The sequence below is a fragment of the Leuresthes tenuis genome, unplaced genomic scaffold (genome assembly GCF_036924035.1).
Source record: "Leuresthes tenuis unplaced genomic scaffold, fLeuTen1.0.hap1 SCAF_4, whole genome shotgun sequence".
NCBI lineage: Eukaryota > Metazoa > Chordata > Actinopteri > Atheriniformes > Atherinopsidae > Leuresthes > Leuresthes tenuis.
Genome location: NW_027325358.1, coordinates 3,751,547 through 3,773,035, shown reverse-complemented (window position 1 = coordinate 3,773,035; position 21,489 = coordinate 3,751,547). Strand labels below are relative to the sequence as shown.

At 43.7% G+C, this 21,489-nt stretch overlaps 1 protein-coding gene across 7 annotated transcripts in view; it reads left to right on the top strand.

The window, feature by feature from the left end:
- rptor (regulatory associated protein of MTOR, complex 1) overlaps nucleotides 1-21,489 on the top strand; it is a 195,466-nt gene that overhangs the window by 49,915 nt on the left and 124,062 nt on the right. For all 7 annotated transcript variants that reach the window (XM_072384159.1, XM_072384158.1, XM_072384156.1 and 4 more), the window contains exons 5-7: nucleotides 6,941-7,099; nucleotides 12,805-12,951; nucleotides 21,159-21,334. In XM_072384159.1, the coding sequence (XP_072240260.1) occupies nucleotides 6,941-7,099; nucleotides 12,805-12,951; nucleotides 21,159-21,334 (482 nt within the window). The remainder of the gene's footprint in view (nucleotides 1-6,940; nucleotides 7,100-12,804; nucleotides 12,952-21,158; nucleotides 21,335-21,489) is intronic.

The window sequence follows — 21,489 nt, the reverse complement described above, 5'->3', positions numbered from 1 at the left end:
GTCTGCAGTCTCTGTCACCACTCTGTCTTCAGTCTCTGTCACCACTCTGTCTTCAGTCTCTGTCACCACTCTGTCTTCAGTCTCTGTCACCATTCTGTCTGAAGTCCTGTCACAGCTCTGTCTGCAGTCTCTGTCACAGCTCTGTCTGCAGTCTGTCACCGCTCTGTCTGAAGTCCTGTCTGAAGTCTGTCTGAAGTCCTGTCTGCAGTCTCTGTCTTCAGTCTCTGTCACCACTCTGTCTTCAGTCTCTGTCACCATTCTGTCTGAAGTCCTGTCACCATTCTGTCTGCAGTCTCTGTCACAGCTCTGTCTGCAGTCTGTCACCGCTCTGTCTGAAGTCCTGTCTGAAGTCTGTCTGAAGTCCTGTCACCGTTCTGTCTGAAGTCCTGTCACCATTCTGTCTACAGTCTCTGTCACAGCTCTGTCTGCAGTCTCTGTCACAGCTCTGTCTGCAGTCTCTGTCACAGCTCTGTCTGCAGTCTCTGTCACAGCTCTGTCTGAAGTCCTGTCTGCAGTCTCTGTCTGAAGTCCTGTCTGAAGTCTGTCTGCAGTCTCTGTCACTGTTCTGTCTGCAGTCTCTGTCTGCTCCTATAGTCTTAAAGCTGAGCAGAGAGCTGTTAGAGTTGTTCCTGCAGGCATATTCTCGTCCATTTCATCCACCACTGACGTCACATTTCCCATGATGATCAAAGGAAGAAATGGTTTAAACCTTCTTTTTTCCTGCTTTGCATCCATGAGATCTCCTCTCTCAGCCAGTCTGTTTTTTGGAGCTTTATTACTCGGGGGTTCTGGACGGCTCATTCAGCTGCTCCCACATGCCAACAACCTTCTCATCGGCATGTCTGTGCATCATAAAATATTTTTAAAAGTTGCCAGAGTTACAAGCAGAAATCATTCAAAATCTCAAGATGATACAAAGAAAAACACAATATGTCCAGAGCCTCTGCAGCAGGCTGCAACCGGCCGAAGAACAAGATAATGCACATTATCACATCATTACAATACGATCTGAGTCAGAATGCATTATGTTACCTAATTTACTCCTTTTTCGTTAACATTTAAGAGTTTTAATGATAGAAAAAGTACATTTTCAACCTTTTAGGAATATTTCTATTTTAAAGTCAGCAGTTTTTAAATATTTCATCATATATTTCAGAGGAATAAACTCCCACAAAGTCAGTTTTTTAATTGCTATGAAGCTTAATATTTAGATTACTGATAGTTGGTCACATCCAGCTCTTAGCAAGCTTTGTTGTTTGGGATAACTGACTCCATCTGTGGTGATTTGTTTCCGTCTTTCCGTACCTGACCTGTGATTTTTCCTTTCAAAAGACCATTGAGAGAGAAGGTTTAGTAAGAGACCATTTCATACCTCGGCTTATATGGACCTTCAGTGCAGCTCACCTGTAAAAAGCCAGATATTAGCTGCTGATGGAGGGGACAGAGGTTGACTTTCCTCTCCATCTTTGTTGCTTTGGTTTCTTCTTCTGTGTTTTTCTTCTCTTTTTCCGCTTTGCATCCAATAAATATTGAAGGTTTTGGATGAAAAACCGATCAATCGTAGCTTTTAAACCATCTGCTTTATGTTCTGTCTGCACGCTGAGTCATGGACACCCGACACGAGGACTTTAACAGTGTGGGGGGGCAGCGAGTTTCCAGTCAGAACGGTGGATTATAACCAGATTCTGCTCACGAATCATGAGAATTAAACACACACTTACTACCTTTTAACCGCAGACACATTTCCTGGTTTCTGTGGCAGCCACTGATGCTTCTCCTGCCCCTCACAGCGTTACAATCTGCATTTAATTGCATCCTGAATGCTCACGGTTCTCTGAAAAGGTCGCCTGTCCTCAGGTAGTGACACGATGATAAATGGCGCCCGAGACAGCGCTGAGCACACCGTTAAAAGGAGTTTGTTTCCCGTGGCCTTCAGGAGTTCAATGAAGGCGTTTTACGGTGGTGATGTGGGGCAGAATGCAGCTGCAGGTTGGATCAACCTCTGGAGGGAGTGGAGCTCCCCCTTCAATATGGTTAATTAGTTTTTCTCACATGTCATTGTTATGTTCACTCTCCCAGATGTATGAATTATATATTATCATACGCTGAAATGTTGAGCTATAATAGGAAATCAAAGTGGCTCATGCTTCCCCCGTTTGCTTGTCTCATTACAGTTTCTCTCCTGTCTCATTTTACTAATTACCTCCGAATGATATCTCCCCTCACTCTCCAGTGAGCTCTGATTTCAGACACTTTGCTCCATCACTCCCTAACACCATTATGCCCTTCAGATACCACTCAATATCGACATGAGCGCCGCGCCTCTTGGAATTCAGACGCTTTTATCTGATCATACCTAAATTAAATTAGCCTGCCAGCTCTGCAGTAAGACTGCTATTCAAACCTCTGCAGATGAAAGGTGCTGAAATGTTGGCGTCGTTCACTGAGAGCGGCTCAGTTTTGCCACTTAGTGATGTGACAAACAGGAAGAAGAGTGTCGGCTTCATTCCACAGGTGAGAAATGATTGTGTAAATGGGACGGTGACGCCATCATCCCAAGGCTGAGGCTTTTTAACACGGTTTTAAGTGTTTAAACACAGAATGCAGGACAGGTATAAATCAGCTAATTTAAATGATAGAACATACACTCACCGGGGGCTTTATGAGGAACACCTGTTCAGTCACCTGTTAACACAAACAGCTGCTCAGCCAATCGCATGCAGGCAGCAGCTCAGTGCATTTAGGCATAAGGAGGTGGTGAAGACAACCTGCTGAAGTTCAAACTGAGCATCAAAACGGGAAGAACAGGGATTTAAGTGACTTTGAACGTGGCATGGCTGACAGTATCTCCAATAAACACTCGTTCCATCCAAGGAAAGCAGAAAAACCATCTCTGAAGGCACAACCCTGAAGAAGATGGGCTGCAGCAGCAGAAGATCACACCGGGGGCCGCTCCTGTCAGCTGACGGCAAGAAACTGAGGCTACAATTCACACAGGCTCACCAGAACGGGACAATAGAAGGTTGGAAGAACGTTGCCTGGTCTCCATTTCAGCTGCAGCATTCAGCTGGTCGGGTCAGAATTTGACAAAAACAACATGAAAGCATGGATCCATCCTGCCTCGTATCAACGGTTCAGGCTGCTGGGGGTGGTGTAATGGTGTGGTCCAATGGCCTTCACAGAAGGGCTGTAGCGATATGTTTATGATTGTGTTTATGCATTTGCAGACGCTTTTATCCAAAGTGACTTACAGGTAGGCAGATAAGGACCTAAGGACCCCTACTGGAGACAGTACCTTTCATGCAGGGGATTTATCACTGATACTGATACACAGTATTCAGCCAACGATTCGATTTGATACGATTTAATACTAATTTTCTGAAAGATTTTAAAGGGACAGTGTGATTTGACATGAATTGGACTGATGGTCCGACCTTTGACCCGGAAGGAAAACACCACCAGACAAACGGAAACAAACACGTCCCAAACGTGTCTTCAGCGTACGCAGACTCAGGTTTATGTTGTGAATATTACATCATCAACCTGCTTGTTTTACTTGCTAAATACCATAAACACAAATCCAAATTTTCTAATCACAAACCATCTTTTTTCATTTTTGAGGAGCTCAAACAATAAATTACAACAATCCTACGTTCTATAAACAGAAAAGCCATCAAAACCACTGAGCTATGCACTTTATATAACGTTTTTATTAACTAATTTATTACTGTTTAATATACATAATATATTATGTGACCCCCCCCCCCCCCCCCCAATAATACATTTTGTATTATGTTAATGTTCTTTTTTTCACTAATTGTAACGTCTGACTTTTGAATAAAGTTTTAAAATCGATACTTTATTGGGAAACAAAATATCGATATATATCGCGTTATTGATTAAAATCGCTCAGCCGTAATCCACAGTCACCAGATCTCAATCAATTTAGGATGAAACTCAGCACAGTTTCACGGTGCCACCTTAAACGGGTCAGACAGGTTGCTGCTAAAGCTTCCGTTTCATATTGTGGATCATTTCATTCATACTTCCTGTAATGTTTCAAATGAAAAACACACCAGAGTTCGTTGAATTATGAATCATCAGCAGGTTGTTGATGGTATTACCGTAAAAATGGTTTCATCAATGGCAAACTTGAGATGATCACTGGGTAAAAGTTATTGGTTTAAAGTGGAGAATTTGAGCCAATGTTTAGAGTCAAATCGCACAATAATATGTGAAGGACCCTCAGAAAAACTCAAAGTTACCACACTGTGTGAATCTGCCTTTAAGAATTTGACTTATATGACAATGATAACTTCACTCTGATTGGACCAATCAAATGGTCCAATCAGAGTGCAGAAGCTCAAAGTCTTCATTTAAGGTTTAAATCTGAAACTCAACCTATGACGGCAGGGATTTGCTTCCTTTTATATGTGGAAGGGGATTTAGGATCCTGCTAAAATTAGACTTAAACATCCATCCATCTTCTATACCTGCTTAATCCAACTGTAGGGTCATGGGGGGGGAGGCTGGAGGCTATCCCAGCCGCCACTGGGCCACACGACCTGGGCCCCAGCTGGGAGTTGAACCTGGAGGTGATGGTGCTGACCACCACACCACTGTGCAGCCTAGCCTTAAACATGTTATAACAAACATTAAGCCACAGAAGAAGTGGGAACCACTGAAGAAGAAAATTCAACGCTGCAGAGTGTTAAACTTTCTGTGGAATTAACAAAAATGTATCAAAGTTTTTTAGTTTAGGAGCAGAAAAACAGACGAAACTCGTCCATTAATTTATAAATGTTAAAAAATGAAGATGCCCTGCTTCACTTTAAAGCTTGAATATGTCTGATAAAAGCTGTTAAATCCTCCCGTCACAGTTCTGCCAGGTGAACTGGTTAAACTCCGTCTTTAAGGGCTTTGTTCAAACAGTAAAAGTTGAAGCATGGATTGATTTTGCGAAGCGAAGCCATTCGTCAGGCGGCCGGCTGGTCGGTGGAAGCCATGTTTGTTATGTAACAGAAGGGCCTCGGTGAGTGTGATAATGATTCAGACTGGTCTCCACGGGTGCTTCTCTGTTGCATAACTATGACACCTCTGTGTCCCTTTCATCCGTGCACACGCATGCACTTTATTTAATGAAGCGAAGGCGCTCAAACGCGCGCACGTCCTCCGTCTCCGACTCTAAAAGCTGTCGAGCTCATCCACTCTCACCAGAGCTCCATGCTGACTCTGCTCTTATGAAATCACACGAGGCAGGGAAGTGTGAGAAGAAGCAAAACAACAGGTGGCAGAAAACAAGCTGACAGCAGCGCAGCAACAGTAGTCAAACTTAACGCTCACACTGGGTTTTTTACGTGTACTATCTGCTTCTATTTTTCAGATTTCGATGCTATTTCTGTCCAGCTGCTTTTTAAGGTTTCGTGGTTGGACTCCTTCGGTTTGTGAGAATAAATCGTTGTTATTAGACGACACGAAGAAGCTTTGAAAGCCGTACATCTTCCACGTGACGCTGCAGAAGAAATATCTCTGCCAGCTTCTTAGTCACTTCTTCACTGATTCAGATCCTTATTTTTGGGTTGATATTTTCAATTGTGAGCAACATCCTTCTTAAATGTAAGAAAGCTGTTGAATAAAGAAGCGATTTATGCTTCACGTGTTGCTTAAAACACCTTTTTTGGTTGAATTTGATACGGTTTGTGTCAAATTTAATGAAATCTGTCAATTCTGTGACAAAAAGATGAAAAGAAACTATTTAAAATGCTGTTGAAGCTTCCAGAATGACTTTATTCCCACGTGCTTTGGTCGAATTTCTTTGAAATCTTCTTCTTCTTTCAGCCTCTCCCTTTGTCAGGGGTTGCCTCGATTTAATAATAATAATAATAAATTTTACATGTAGGCGCTTTTTGGACACTCAAGGTCACCGTACATAGATTAAAAACAATGCAACACAAACAATGATAACAAAATCAGGTTAAACTTGATGAAATAATTGGGAAAAGGCAAGTTTGAAAAGGTAGGTTTTGAGTTTGGATTTGAAGTGTGGGGGTGAATGGACTTAAAAGTTAACACAAGGATTTTGAATTCAATTCGAAACTTTATTGGGAGCCAGTGGAGCTGCTGTATGGGGGGGTGAGGGAGGTGAAATTATGCAGACCGGCTAATGTTATTGATATGTGAACGAAAAGATAGAGTACTGTCGAGGATGAGGGGAGATGGAGGGGGAGACAGTGGAAACTGTAGGTTTTGGATAGTGTTGCTTTGGAACCGATGAGGAGGAGCTCAGTTTTATCACTGTTTTAATTTGAGAAAATTGGAAGAGAACCAGGATTTTTATGTGGGTTAGGCAGTCTGCAAGGGACGAGGGTGGGAGAGGGGAGGTTTACTGGAGAGGTAGTAAGGATTTGGCACATGTTTTACGCCGGATGCTCTTCCTGACGCACTAGAAACACTGGCTGGTGCTCCCCGGTTGCTGGGGACCAGTTAACCTAACATGCATGTTTTTGGGTGGTGGGAGGAAGCCGGAGAACATGCAATCGAACCACCGTGCAGCACCGAGTTTCTTTGAAATAATGCTGTTTATAGACTCATTCGTTGGAGAAGATGACCGAGTTGGCTGTGATTGGTCAGGTTTTGGACTGGGTCACTGATGCTGAAGTGCAGGCCTGCTGCCTCTTTCCATTTCCATCACACACTCTGATTCCCCTTCTATCTTTTCCACTGGACACGCAGTCCAGAGACGAAGCAAAATCTAAAGTAAACAGATGAATGTATCATCTTCTGCTGTAATATCCAGCTGTACATACCTTATAAAGTATAATACCATGATGAAGTTTTAGCTGCTATCGTGGAATTTCATCACATACTTCTGGCTAAATGTTACCCACACAGAGTGAAAGTCCACCTGTGAAACAGTTCTTCTCTTCTTCTGTGTTTTCAGGCACGTTACAAGCAGAGTCTGGACCCCACAGTGGACGAAGTGAAGAAGCTCTGCACCTCGCTGAGACGCAACGCCAAGGAGGAGCGAGTCCTCTTCCACTACAACGGCCACGGAGTGCCGCGACCCACCGTCAACGGAGAAATCTGGGTTTTTAATAAGGTAGCGCACACAGAACTGCTCACTCAGGTGCTGGAGAGATAAAAACTGGCTGATTTTACACAGTTGGAGCGCCATTTCAGGGCCAAACATGTCAGAATGTGGCGTTTTCTGACTTCCTGACATGATGAAAGCGTCGGAATGTGGCGTTTTCTGACTTTCTGACACGATAAACACGTCAGAATCTGGCGTTTTCTGACTTTCTGACACGATAAACACGTCAGAATCTGGCGTTTTCTGACTTTCTGACATGATAAAAGCATCAGAATGTGGCGTTTTCTGACTTCCTGACATGATAAAAGCGTCAGAATGTGGCGTTTTCTGACTTTCTGACATGATAAAAACATCAGAACCTGGCGTTTTCTGACTTTCTGACACGATAAACACGTCAGAATGTGGCGTTTTCTGACTTTCTGACACGATAAAAGCATCAGAATGTGGCGTTTTATGACTTTCTGACATGATAAAAGCATCAGAATGTGGTGTTTTCTGACTTTCTGACAGGATAAACACGTCAGAATGTGGCGTTTTCTGACTTCCTGACATGATGAAAGCGTCAGAATGTGGCGTTTTCTGACTTTCTGACACGATAAACACGTCAGAATGTGGCGTTTTCTGACTTTCTGACACGATAAAAGCATCAGAATGTGGCGTTTTCTGACACGATAAACACGTCAGAATGTGGCGTTTTCTGACTTTCTGACACGATAAACACGTCAGAATGTGGCGTTTTCTGACTTTCTGACACGATAAAAGCATCAGAATGTGGCGTTTTCTGACTTTCTGACATGATGAAAGCATCAGAATGTGGCGTTTTCTGACTTTCTGACACGATAAACACGTCAGAATGTGGTGTTTTCTGACTTTCTGACACGATAAACACGTCAGAATGTGGCGTTTTCTGACTTTCTGACACGATAAACACGTCAGAATGTGGCGTTTTCTGACTTTCTGACACGATAAAAGCATCAGAATCTGGTGTTTTCTGACTTTCTGACACGATAAACACGTCAGAATGTGGCGTTTTCTGACTTTCTGACACGATAAACACGTCAGAATGTGGCGTTTTCTGACTTTCTGACACGATAAAAGCATCAGAATGTAGCGTTTTCTGACTTTCTGACACGATAAACACGTCAGAATCTGGCGTTTTCTGACTTTCTGACATGATAAAAGCGTCAGAATGTGGCGTTTTCTGACTTTCTGAGACGATAAAAGCATCAGAATCTGGCGTTTTCTGACTTTCTGACATGATAAACACGTCAGAATGTGGCGTTTTCTGACTTTCTGACATGATAAAAGCGTCAGAACCTGGCGTTTTCTGACTTTCTGACACGATAAACACGTCAGAATGTGGCGTTTTCTGACTTCCTGACATGATGAAAGCGTCAGAATGTGGTGTTTTCTGACTTTCTGACACGATAAAAGCATCAGAATGTGGTGTTTTCTGACTTTCTGACAGGATAAACACGTCAGAATCTGGCGTTTTCTGACTTTCTGACACGATAAACATGTCAGAATCTGGCGTTTTCTGACTTTCTGACATGATAACCACATCAGAATCTGGCGTTTTCTGACTTTCTGACACGAGAAACAAGTCAGAATGTGGCGTTTTCTGACTTTCTGACATGATAAACCAGTCAGAATGTAGTGTTTTCTGACTTTCTGACACGATAAAAGCATCAGAATGTGGCGTTTTCTGACTTTCTGACACGATAAAAGCATCAGAATGTGGCGTTTTATGACTTTCTGACATGATAAAAGCATCAGAATGTGGTGTTTTCTGACTTTCTGACAGGATAAACACGTCAGAATGTGGCGTTTTCTGACTTCCTGACATGATGAAAGCGTCAGAATGTGGCGTTTTCTGACTTTCTGACACGATAAACACGTCAGAATGTGGCGTTTTCTGACTTTCTGACACGATAAAAGCATCAGAATGTGGCGTTTTCTGACACGATAAACACGTCAGAATGTGGCGTTTTCTGACTTTCTGACACGATAAACACGTCAGAATGTGGCGTTTTCTGACTTTCTGACACGATAAAAGCATCAGAATGTGGCGTTTTCTGACTTTCTGACATGATGAAAGCGTCAGAATGTGGCGTTTTCTGACTTTCTGACATGATAAAACACGTCAGAATGTGGCATTTTCTGACTTTCTGACACGATAAACACGTCAGAATGTGGTGTTTTCTGACTTTCTGACACGATAAACACGTCAGAATGTGGCGTTTTCTGACTTTCTGACACGATAAACACGTCAGAATGTGGCGTTTTCTGACTTTCTGACACGATAAAAGCATCAGAATCTGGTGTTTTCTGACTTTCTGACACGATAAACACGTCAGAATGTGGCGTTTTCTGACTTTCTGACACGATAAACACGTCAGAATGTGGCGTTTTCTGACTTTCTGACACGATAAACACGTCAGAATGTGGCGTTTTCTGACTTTCTGACACGATAAAAGCATCAGAATGTAGCGTTTTCTGACTTTCTGACACGATAAACACGTCAGAATCTGGCGTTTTCTGACTTTCTGACATGATAAAAGCGTCAGAATGTGGCGTTTTCTGACTTTCTGAGACGATAAAAGCATCAGAATCTGGCGTTTTCTGACTTTCTGACATGATAAACACGTCAGAATGTGGCGTTTTCTGACTTTCTGACATGATAAAAGCGTCAGAACCTGGCGTTTTCTGACTTTCTGACACGATAAACACGTCAGAATGTGGCGTTTTCTGACTTCCTGACATGATGAAAGCGTCAGAATGTGGTGTTTTCTGACTTTCTGACACGATAAAAGCATCAGAATGTGGTGTTTTCTGACTTTCTGACAGGATAAACACGTCAGAATCTGGCGTTTTCTGACTTTCTGACACGATAAACATGTCAGAATCTGGCGTTTTCTGACTTTCTGACATGATAACCACATCAGAATCTGGCGTTTTCTGACTTTCTGACACGAGAAACAAGTCAGAATGTGGCGTTTTCTGACTTTCTGACATGATAAACCAGTCAGAATGTAGTGTTTTCTGACTTTCTGACACGATAAAAGCATCAGAATCTGGCGTTTTCTGACTTTCTGACACGATAAAAGCATCAGAATGTGGTGTTTTCTGACTTTCTGACACGATAAAAGCATCAGAATGTGGCGTTTTCTGACTCTCAGAGCTGGTTCTCATTAAGGACTGCGACTGCTTTTTCATGGACCTGCTCAGAGAAATGATCAAACATCCATGGATTTGTGTATTTAGAGAATTGTGCTCTCATTAATTCTGGGACTTTAATGCAGAGGTCCCAACAAAGACTCAGTTATCTGTTGCTGAGATGAAAGAAGAAATTATCAAAGCCTACAGAAAGAACAACTTCATACTCCCTGCAGATTGATACTGTAAACCTTCAAATAACTGTGCCAAACCTCATGAGAAGCCACAGAGTGATTTAATCTTCCTCTCCTGCTTGTTCTTTCTGCCTCTCGCTGAACAGACTCAGCGATCAGCCGGATCTCTTTGGTCAAATTAGCTGTCGCTGAATTTGGAGTGGGCTTTGTATTATGATCGTTACATAATGCATTGACACGAAGTCTCAGTCTCTGTGCTTTAAGGAGACGAGCACAAAGGGACTGTTTTACAACAGGGTAATTAGACTTTGTTTAAAGGTTGCTCAGATTTTTAGTAGAATATTTAAAACTTCTGGAAAGTCTGAAGTTGTTTTATCTGCTTGGTAACGATGATCTGTTGGAGGGGAGCATTAGTGGGGGGGCGATATCGAAGCTCTGCAAACATTATATGGGGAAACCTGAATGTACAGCTATCTAAAAAAGTCCTGATCCAGCCCTCGTTTTTTTATATCTTCCTTCCAAGCAGCCAGACTTTCTTTTAAACTGGTCTTAAGCAACAGTTCTTCAGGCTTTCTGAAGGTCTTTCTTTGGATATTTTCTGCTTTTTCATTCATTTTCAGTCCAGTCTTTGCACCTGACTATTTTCAGAGGAGTAACAGACACATTACAGACAACTTAGCAAAGAAGCCATTTTAAATTGGATCATTAGGCACTTTGTTACAAAGACACATCATTTGTTCCCATTTCTTTAGCTGCATCTATGAAAAACAGCAAAGAAAACACAGTTTGACAGACAGAAAATAGGATTTCTGCAGCAACAAGGTGATTCCCAAAGAGCTATTAGCTGAAAACTTGGCATATCTCAGCATGGAGTGCAGTGTGTCCTTAAAACATTTGAGGAAACTGGACAAGTGGAGGACAAAAGAAGAAGTGTCAGGCCTAAAAAACGATCTACAGCAGATGAACAGGATCTGAAAGTGATGTCCTTAAGAAAGAGGAAAAAATCCAGCTGTGACCTGACAGGACCTGAGAGATGCATCTGGACCTTCAGCTGATCCATCTACTGTTGGTCCAAGCCTCATCAGAAATGGTCTCCATGGAAGGGTGGCTGTCAAGAAGCCATTCTTAAGGAAGGGAAACAGGGAGAAAAGGCTGAGCTGTGCCAAATGACACAAGAAACAAGTCAGAATGTGGCGTTTTCTGACTTTCTGACATGATAAACCAGTCAGAAGTGGACTGAAAATCAGTGGCAACAGGTCTTATGGAGGGATGAATCCTCCCCAGAGCCCGGACCTCAACATTATTGAAGCAGTGTGGGATCATCTGACAGAGAACGGAACAAAAGGCAGCCCACATCCAAAGAAGAGCTTTGGGATGTCCTTCAAGAAGCCTGGAGAACTATTCCTGAAGACTCCTTAACAATTTAAAGCTCTGTGTATGAGTCATGGCTCAGGATCTTTTAACTGTCTCTCACACACCTGTTTGGGTGGTTAAAAGCACTTATTTTCTCTCATATTAACCAGCCAAACATTTCCTTTTGCTTTCATTTGGTAGAGCTCATGTTTCTACTTCACACATCTGGAAACATCCTCATTTCATCCCTTTGATGCTTCAGATTTGACTCTTCTATAAAAGTAGAGTCTGAGGATGCCCATTAAAGGTGGTTTGAATTCATTCTGCACACGTTTGCAGTTGTAAGACTTCTAATTGACCATCATCCATGTTGCCAACTCGGCCATTAGATCATCCTGCTTTGGGAGTTTCCGCCTGGAAACGTAAGTAGAATCGAGGAGGCTGTGATCAAAATGCAGGTAGAGTAAATCAGCGCCTCAGGAGGTTCCAGAGAAGGTTCCAGTGCTCTTAGAAGAGCAAATAACCTCACAACCAAACATAAAAAACCCAGCTTCCCTTCACACGGAGCTCTGCTAATGTGCACAGATTCACTGACGTTGGCGAATCAGTCGCCCCGTCCTGTAAGTAAGCACCCTCTTATAATGATGCACTGCTGTTGTCTGGATTTAGCGGTTTTCTCCAGGTCCTCAGTGCACCCTCGGGCCACACGACTTGTCCTGTAAAGCAACGCTTTTCTGTCCCTGTCAGGGAACCTGTGTGGGTCCAACGCCTTCAATATCACCAGCATAGATTGATATTCCTCACTTGTTCCCATAATTTTTCTTACTTTTCCTCATTAAAATGTTCTTTTTTTCTAATGTGTCTCTCATCCTTCACCCAAACTTTTCATCAAACAGATGCCTGGTTAATAATTAAACACAAATCTATAAAAGTGAGTTATCAGCTAAAGACGATGCTCCTTCCCCCTCATTCCTCACCCAATCTCTGGCTTTCTCTCTTGGTGTTTTTCAGAACTACACCCAGTACATCCCGCTGTCCATCTACGACCTGCAGACGTGGATGGGGAGCCCGTCCATCTTCGTGTACGACTGCTCCAACGCGGGAATCATCGTCAAGTCGTTTAAACAGTTTGCCCTGCAGAGGGAGCAGGAGCTGGAGGTGGGCAGCTGTGCAAACAAACACAACAGCGGCAGCAGCAGGGATGTAAATGAGGCCAAAAGAAGGAAAAAATGTGCTGAGTCATGCAAACCGGAGCGCAGTTTGTGTGCAAATAAGTAGGAGAAAATGAAGTGTTGGTATTAAGTTTTCTGACTTTCTGACATGATAAAAGCATCAGATTCTGGCGTTTTCTGACACGATAAACACGTCAGAATGTGGCGTTTTCTGACTTTCTGACATGATAAAAGCATCAGAATGTGGCGTTTTCTGACTTTCTGACATGATAAAAGCGTCAGAATGTGGCGTTTTCTGACTTTCTGACATGATAAAAGCATCAGAATGTGGCGTTTTCTGACTTTCTGACATGATAAAAGCTTCAGAATGTGGCGTTTTCTGACATGATAAAAGCATCAGAATGTGGCGTTTTCTGACTTTCTGACATGATAAAAGCATCAGAATGTGGCGTTTTCTGACACGATAAACACGTCAGAATGTGGCGTTTTCTGACTTTCTGACATGATAAAAGCATCACAATCTGGCGTTTTCTGACTTTCTGACATGATAAACACGTCAGAATCTGGCGTTTTCTGACTTTCTGACATGATAAACACGTCAGAATCTGGCATTTTCTGACTTTCTGACATGATAAACACGTCAGAATGTGGCGTTTTCTGACTTTCTGACATGATAAAAGCATCAGAATGTGGCGTTTTCTGACTTTCTGACATGATAAAAGCATCAGAATGTGGCGTTTTCTGACTTCCTGACATGATAAAAGCATCAGAATGTGGCGTTTTCTGACTTTCTGACATGATAAAAGCGTCAGAATGTGGCGTTTTCTGACTTTCTGACATGATAAACACGTCAGAATGTGGCGTTTTCCAACTTTCTGACACGATAAACACGTCAGAATGTGGCGTTTTCTGACTTTCTGACATGATAAAAGCATCAGAATGTGGCGTTTTCTGACTTTCTGACATGATAAAAGCATCAGAATGTGGCGTTTTCTGACTTCCTGACATGATAAAAGCATCAGAATGTGGCGTTTTCTGACTTTCTGACATGATAAAAGCGTCAGAATGTGGCGTTTTCTGACTTTCTGACATGATAAAAGCGTCAGAATGTGGTGTTTTCTGACTTTCTGACATGATAAACACGTCAGAATGTGGCGTTTTCCAACTTTCTGACACGATAAACACGTCAGAATGTGGCGTTTTCTGACTTTCTGACATGATAAAAGCATCAGAATGTGGCGTTTTCTGACTTTCTGACATGATAAAAGCATCAGAATGTGGCGTTTTATGACTTTCTGACACGATAAACACGTCAGAATCTGGCGTTTTATGACTTTCTGACACGATAAACACGTCAGAATGTGGCGTTTTATGACTTTCTGACATGATAAAACACGTCAGAATGTGGCGTTTTATGACTTTCTGACACGATAAACACGTCAGAATGTAGCGTTTTCTGACATGATAAACACGTCAGAATGTGGCGTTTTATGACTTTCTGACATGATAAACACGTCAGAATCTGGCGTTTTCTGACTTTCTGACACGATAAACACGTCAGAATCTGGCGTTTTCTGACTTTCTGACACGATAAACACGTCAGAATCTGGCGTTTTCTGACTTTCTGACATGATAAAAGCATCAGAATGTGGCGTTTTATGACTTTCTGACATGATAAACACGTCAGAATGTGGCGTTTTATGACTTTCTGACATGATAAACACGTCAGTATGTGGTGTTTTCTGACTTTCTGACATGATAAAAGCATCAGAATCTGGCGTTTTCTGACTTTCTGACAGGATAAACACGTCAGAATGTGGCGTTTTCTGACTCAGAGCTGGTTCTCATTTAGGACTGCGACTGCTTTTTCATCGACCTGCTCAGAGGAATGATCAAACATCAATGGATTTGTGTATTTAGAGAATTGTGCTCTCATTAATTCTGGGACTTTTATGTCTATTGTGTGCAAATAAGTAGGAGAAAATGAAGTGTTGGTATTAAGAGATATTAGTGTTACACAGGGAGCAGTTTCACTGAAACCGCTCGTATATACAGCATTTATGAAGGAGGCCTAATTGGTGTTGAGTCATGGTCCTCAGCTGGAGTCCTCTCCAGTGCTGTGATGCAGCCATGAAAATTAGCAACTGGGATTTGTTTTATATCCCCCTCACACACACTCTGTAGTCTTTTTACCACGTTGTCCTTCTTTTTCTCCCAGCTGAGGCGTGTTGTGTGAATTCCTAATGAGATGGCGCTGTCATTCATTTCAATTATTCATGGAGAAGTTTCAGCCTCACTGTAGATTGGCTGGAAAACGAGTGGATGTACAGTGAGGAGCGAAGAAAAGCTGCTGCGAGCGCTGCGGTGTCCATTAAAGTGAAGGCAAAGGCAGCAGAGAAACTGCTGAGTTGCTGCAATATTTGACAGAACCCATCAGGAACGTCTCCACTCTCAGCCTCACCTGGTGGTTTCTCCGTGTGACTTTGCAGAGGTCAAGGCAAGCGGGTGTCAACATGGCTGTGATCCACCAAAAAGACCTCGAGGAGAGGATTACAGCAGCATAATGTGTCCACAGACTCTTAAAATGCACTCTTTCTATGCTCTGTGATGTAGTAAAAATCACCCGAAGGATCCCAGCAGCAAACTGATGCCCGGCTGGTCATTTTGTTCCCAAGTAATTCCTGTTTTCCCCATTTTCTGCTGCTGATCCCTTCTGTATGCATGAGTCTGCTCATGAGTGGGCTCAGGAAGGTGAAGCCAGCCTGCAGGTTCTCCACCTATTGCATGTTTATTTATGCACTCGTGGCTTTTGGTTTAATCTGCAACAACAAATGAGGGAAAAAGCAAACTTTCAACTGGGCCAAGCAGAAGTCGGGTATCCGAGTTTGGATGTAAAACATTAGACAAAGAGCTGGTGGTGCATTAGTAGCTCATTTGTTTGAGAGAACTGAAGAACAGCTGATGCTAATTTGTTGTTGTTAGCAAACTTCTAAGATCCAGCAAATGCAGCATCCTGTGAAGTTGGGTGGAGATGAGGATGAGGAGGATGTAGGTGTCAGCATGAGGAAGATTCCTTTGTGGGCTTTTTCTTTGGTGGACAAACCGGTCCTTTGGCCTGACTGTCCATCTTTAGTCTTATGTTTATGTTTATGTTTCTGTATTTATCAGACGCTTTTATCCAAAGCGACTTACAAATGAAGATATAACAGCTTTATAAAAAGCTAACAATAAGCTAAATAGAAGGAACCCAGGAGTCCGACTCTGTCAGAGGGGACAGAGTAGAGATAGGGTGCAGGCAGAGAAGGAAGTGCAGAAAGATAAAGTGCAGAGATAGAGGGGGTAGGGAAGTACAAGGTAAGTGCTGGGATAGGAGATGCTCTCTGAAGAGCTGGGTTTTCAGGAGCTTCTTGAAGATAGACAGGGACGCCCCTGTTCTGGTAGCGCTCGGTAGGTCATTCCACCATCGTGGGACGACACATGAACAGAGTTTGGATTGTCTTAGGCGTGGTGTAGGAGCTGCTAGACGACAATCCTGGGACCAACGGAGGGACCCAGTTGGGACAGAAGCCTTTGCAAGAGCATTCAAGTAGATGGAGCCGTTCCATTAAGCTCTTTGTAGCTAACATCAGGGACTTGAATCTGATGCGGGCGGCTAAGGGCAGCCAGAGGAGCTCAATGAACAGAGGGGGGACGTGTTCTTTTAGGCTGATCGCCGCGTTCTGGACCATCTGCAGAGGTTTCACAGCACAGGCTGGAGAGCAGTTAGGAGAGCAGTTAGGAGACCAGTTAGGAGACCAGTTAGGAGACCAGTTAGGAGACCAGTTAGGAGAGCGTTGCAGGAGTCAAGGTGGGAGATGAACCATGGCCTGCAGCAGGAGGCTTTGTTTAATATTTCTTCTCTGGTGGAAGTGTTTATTGGAAGGTTTAGCTGAAGGATTTCTGCTGGGACATAAGCTTTGGAAGTACTTTGGCTAAATTCAGGGGAAGTTGCATAACATCCATATGTGTATTTAACCCCCCCCCCCCTTGGTGCTTACACATCCGTGGCAGAGGCAGCGTGTTACTGGGCGGCGTCATGGAAGATAAAGACAGCGGTGATGACTTCTGACCTTTTAATTGAGCAGAAGACCCATCGGGGGGGTCCCCCGCCCTCACCTGCCTGCAGCTGCAGCCCTGTGCCCTGACATGGATGTTCACAGGTGGAATCAGCCAACTGTCTGTCCCGATCTCACCTGTTTGATTACCGCAGTGATGCAGATGGAGTCCCTGAATGGGATGAACGGGTGGAGGATATATCAGGCTGCAGTCCATCAGGCTGCGAGTCGAACTGCTCTGAGTGCACAGAGCCACCTGCTCCCTTTTAAATATCTCATCACTTCCTGTGTGCATCTCTGAGTGCTTTAGCTGTGAGGCAGAGCGTGTGTCACTGCAGCACCGAGGCGTTTGTGCTGCTGCTGTTTCCAGGTTGCTCACATTTAGCTTCCTTTCTCTTTCTTTCAATTTAATGAATAACGAATGCATGGCTGTAAAAATGTATTTTCCAATTAGGGAAACATTTGGGTTGCTGCTGGCGCACGGCGGCGCTCCTCCGCCGGCGCCGTGTTGCATCCGAAATCCTCCTCGTGTGCAGAATTAGTCTCAGAAATGAACGTCCCTTCAAAGAGAAAGAATTCTCTGCAGATGTAGCATTTCATCCGCAGTGAAAGAGAGAAAAGAAAGCTGTCATGATGGTTTTCATGGTAATTCGCAAGATTACAGTATGCTAATGAGGTAATTACAGCGGAAGCGTGGCATTAATCAGCCTCTGCTGGCTGTGTTGTTGTGTTTAACGTCAGGATTATCACAGTTTCCTCACAATACTCTTAAGATGACACAGCGGGAAGCCTCAGAGATGTCTGCCTTTGCATGTGAATGTTCCTCATTACACTCTCGGAAAAGAGAAATGAGACTATTTACGTGATGAATAAACTCTCTGTTATTGAGTTATTTCACCAGCTCAAAGCAGCAGAAGCCAGAGAGACGAGCGCTTCGTCTCATGTGGCGAAGGTGCAGCTTTCGGTGCTGCTGAGGTTTTTCATTTGTATCCAAAACTATGAGAAAGAAAACTGGAATTCATTAATGGCTGCAGCGCTCAAACTGTGGCTGCTGCAGGAGGTGAAAGAAACTGTTTCCCTGAGCCGGTTCGAGGTGAATAAACTGGGCTGCGTGCTGTTGTCAGAGCGATTCAGGCCACACTGAGAGAGGTTGTGATTCATTTGTCCGAACCAAAACAGAGAGCTCCTCCTCAGGAACTGCTTTTCTCTCTGAGAATATCTGGTAACACCGGACATCTCTTCCAGGTCAGGAGCTATTTGAAGGCTTGTTTCCTTTCTTATGTCTTATTTGAACCATTTTTGAGCATTTTCTGTTATTTTTTCTACAGTTTCAGTTAACCTTTTCTTCTTCATGTCCTCTGAATGTGAGTCAAAAACTGCATCAGAGACCCAGCTACAGTCAGTCCTCCTTCTTCTTCTTCTTCTTTGGTGTTCAAGTAGTTCCTAACAGCTTTGATTTGATACATCACCAAATGCAACTGGACTCCAGAGCAGTGGAGACGCGTTCTCTGGACTAACCAATCACGCTTCTCCATCTGGCAACCTGATGGAGGAGTCTGGGTTTGGTGGTTGCCAGGGGAACGGTACTTGTCTGACTGCATTGGGCCAAGTGTAAAGTTTGGTGGAGGGGGGATTATGGTGTGGGGTTGTTCTTCAGGAGCTGGGCTTGGCCCCTTAGTTCCAGTGAAAGGAACTCTGAATGCTTCAGCAAACCAAGAGATTTTGGACCATTTCATGCTCCCAACTCTGTGGAAACAGTTTGGGGATGGACCCTTCCTGCTCCAACATGACTCTGCACCAGAGCACAAAGCAAGGTCCATGAAGACATGGATGAGCCAGTCTGGTGTGGAAGAACCTGACCTCAGCCCGATGGAACACCTTTGGGATGAATTAGAGCAGAGACTGAGAGGCAGACTTCTGGAAGAACGGTCAAAAACTCCCACAAACACACTCCTGAACCTTGTGGAAAGCTTTCCCAGAAGAGTTGAAGCTGTTCTAGCTGCAAAGGGGGGGCCGACATCATATTAAACCCTGAGGATTAAGAATGGGATGTGACTTAGGTTCATATGGCAGATGAGCCGATACTTTTGGGAACATGGTGTCATGTCCCGTCAAACTGAGCAGACCAACAGCGACCGGCAGGAAGGGGTTGAATTATCATCTAAAGATTTGTTTGCTTGCTGCTAAGATGAAATGATAGAAAGGGTGTGGGGGGGCACACTTTCAGACCTCAGCTTGATTTGTTTGTGCTGACCAAGCAGATCCTGCTCGCATCTCACAGCTACCTGTCCCGCTGCAGCATGAGGACGCCGTGATGTAAGAGGCCTTTGGCGGGCGTCACAGAGCCAGCGGGACTTCTGTGGCGCCGTCCACTTGATTCCTGCTGTGACTGCCGTCCTCTTTACTTTCTCACTCGAGAGCCTTTTGACTCATCAAAGCCAAAATGTGCTGATCCTGGTGTGGAAGAACCTGACCTCAGCCCGATGGAACACCTTTGGGATGAATTAGAGCAGAGACTGAGAGGCAGACTTCTGGAAGAACGGTCAAAAACTCCCACAAACACACTCCTGAACCTTGTGGAAAGCTTTCCCAGAAGAGTTGAAGCTGTTTATAGCTGCAAAGGGGGGGCCGACGTCATATTAAACCCTGAGGATTAAGAACGGGATGCGTGTAAAGGCAGATGAGCGAATACTTTTGGGAATATCGTGTATGGCTCTCGATTGATAAGAGTTCACTCAAACACTGCAGAAAAAAGCCCCTCCTCCAAATAATTCTCTGAATCCAGCTTCATCTGTAATATCTCAGTGCCTGGAAGTGTGTTGGATTGTGTGCTTCAGTCGCTCCGTTGATCTCAGGCTGTTAGCCGGAGCTTTTTTTGTATGAATTAGCAAAAAAGAAGCACGTTTTCACGTGTTTCAGTTGTTCACATCGATTTGATTTGAATCCAATCGAAAGCCCCGGTAAGAATAATAATATAATCATCTAAGCGTGCCGTAGGAGTCGGTGATGATGAGGAGAGGTCATGGATCGCTGCTTCCTGTAAGATCCACAACTCATTAAAGTCCACTCAGCAAAAGACGAACCGTATCGAGCTCCCAGCAAACGGATCCACGGTGCAACAGCACAACAAGGACATAAACAGTCAGGAGCTCCAGATACAATTAGTTTGAAGTAATGTGCATGGCTTCTCCGTTTCTCATGTTTGCAGGTATCGAGCGAGCCGTCCCACAATGGGAAAATGACTCTCTAATTCTGCTCTCAGAATAGATTAGAGGGATGTTTTCCTCCACAGACCACCTGCTAAGAGGCGGGGGGGGGGGGTGTAATTTACTCAAATTTATCACGATGTTCTCAGAGGTTTCAGTCGTCACGTTTAGCATGTTAGCTTCAGGCCGCATAATCCCAAAAAAGCTGCATCTTCTGTGGTCAAACGGTGAGAAATCCTGAAAAAAAGTGACTTTTATTGCTTATGTCCAAAGCAGAAACTAAAAGTTGTGCTTGTTTGTTTGAGGCTTTAGTGAGATTTCTCGTGTTTTTCCAATGCCATGTTTCAATTTTTAATGTGTTACAGCAGCTCATAAAGATAAAAACAGCCCTGCAGTGGCTGCTAATGAATGCAGCATCTCTCATTTGGAATGAGCTCAGCGGAGGAAAAACAAAGAAATGTTTAGTTCAAGTTTTATCCGGGTGACATTGGTCCAGTGAGTGGTGTCCTCTTAAGAGAAGGGATGCTGCTTTTGGACCCCCCCCCCCCCACGAGATGTGTCAGATTCTGAATGAGCTAATATCTTTTATGAATAAGTAAAATGTCTCACTTTCAGCATTTGACGTGTTTTCCTTGTTCTGTTGTGAATAAAATATCAGTTTATGAGACATTTTATGCCAAAACTACACTATAAAGCATGCAGAATGTAAAGTGGTCCTAATATCTCTGTGATATAATGTCCTGTTGTGCGCTCGGTCTCCTTTAAATCAGGATGTCTCTCTGTCTGAGTGGAGTAAACTGAGTTATAGGACTGGTTGGCTGGACATCTGCACACCTGCCTGATGTGGTGGAATGAATCTAAAGCATGCCTTGTCCTGTTGTGTCTCCGTTCAGGTGGCGGCCATCAACCCCAGCCACCCACTTGCACAGATGCCGCTGCCTCCCTCCATGAAGAACTGTATCCAGCTGGCCGCCTGCGAGGCCAGCGAGCTGCTGCCTATGAACCCGGACCTCCCAGCCGACCTCTTTACCTCCTGCCTCACCACGCCCATCAAGATCGCCCTCCGATGGTAACTTTCTTTCCCTTCTCTCAGCCTAAGCACGTGGAGGAATTGACAAAGATGTCATATTTAGATGATGTCATGTTTTCAGGCTGAAGTATCAAAGCAGTTTCTGTTAATAAGCCTGAACAGGCCTAAATGCACACAGGCTTTAAGGTAATAAG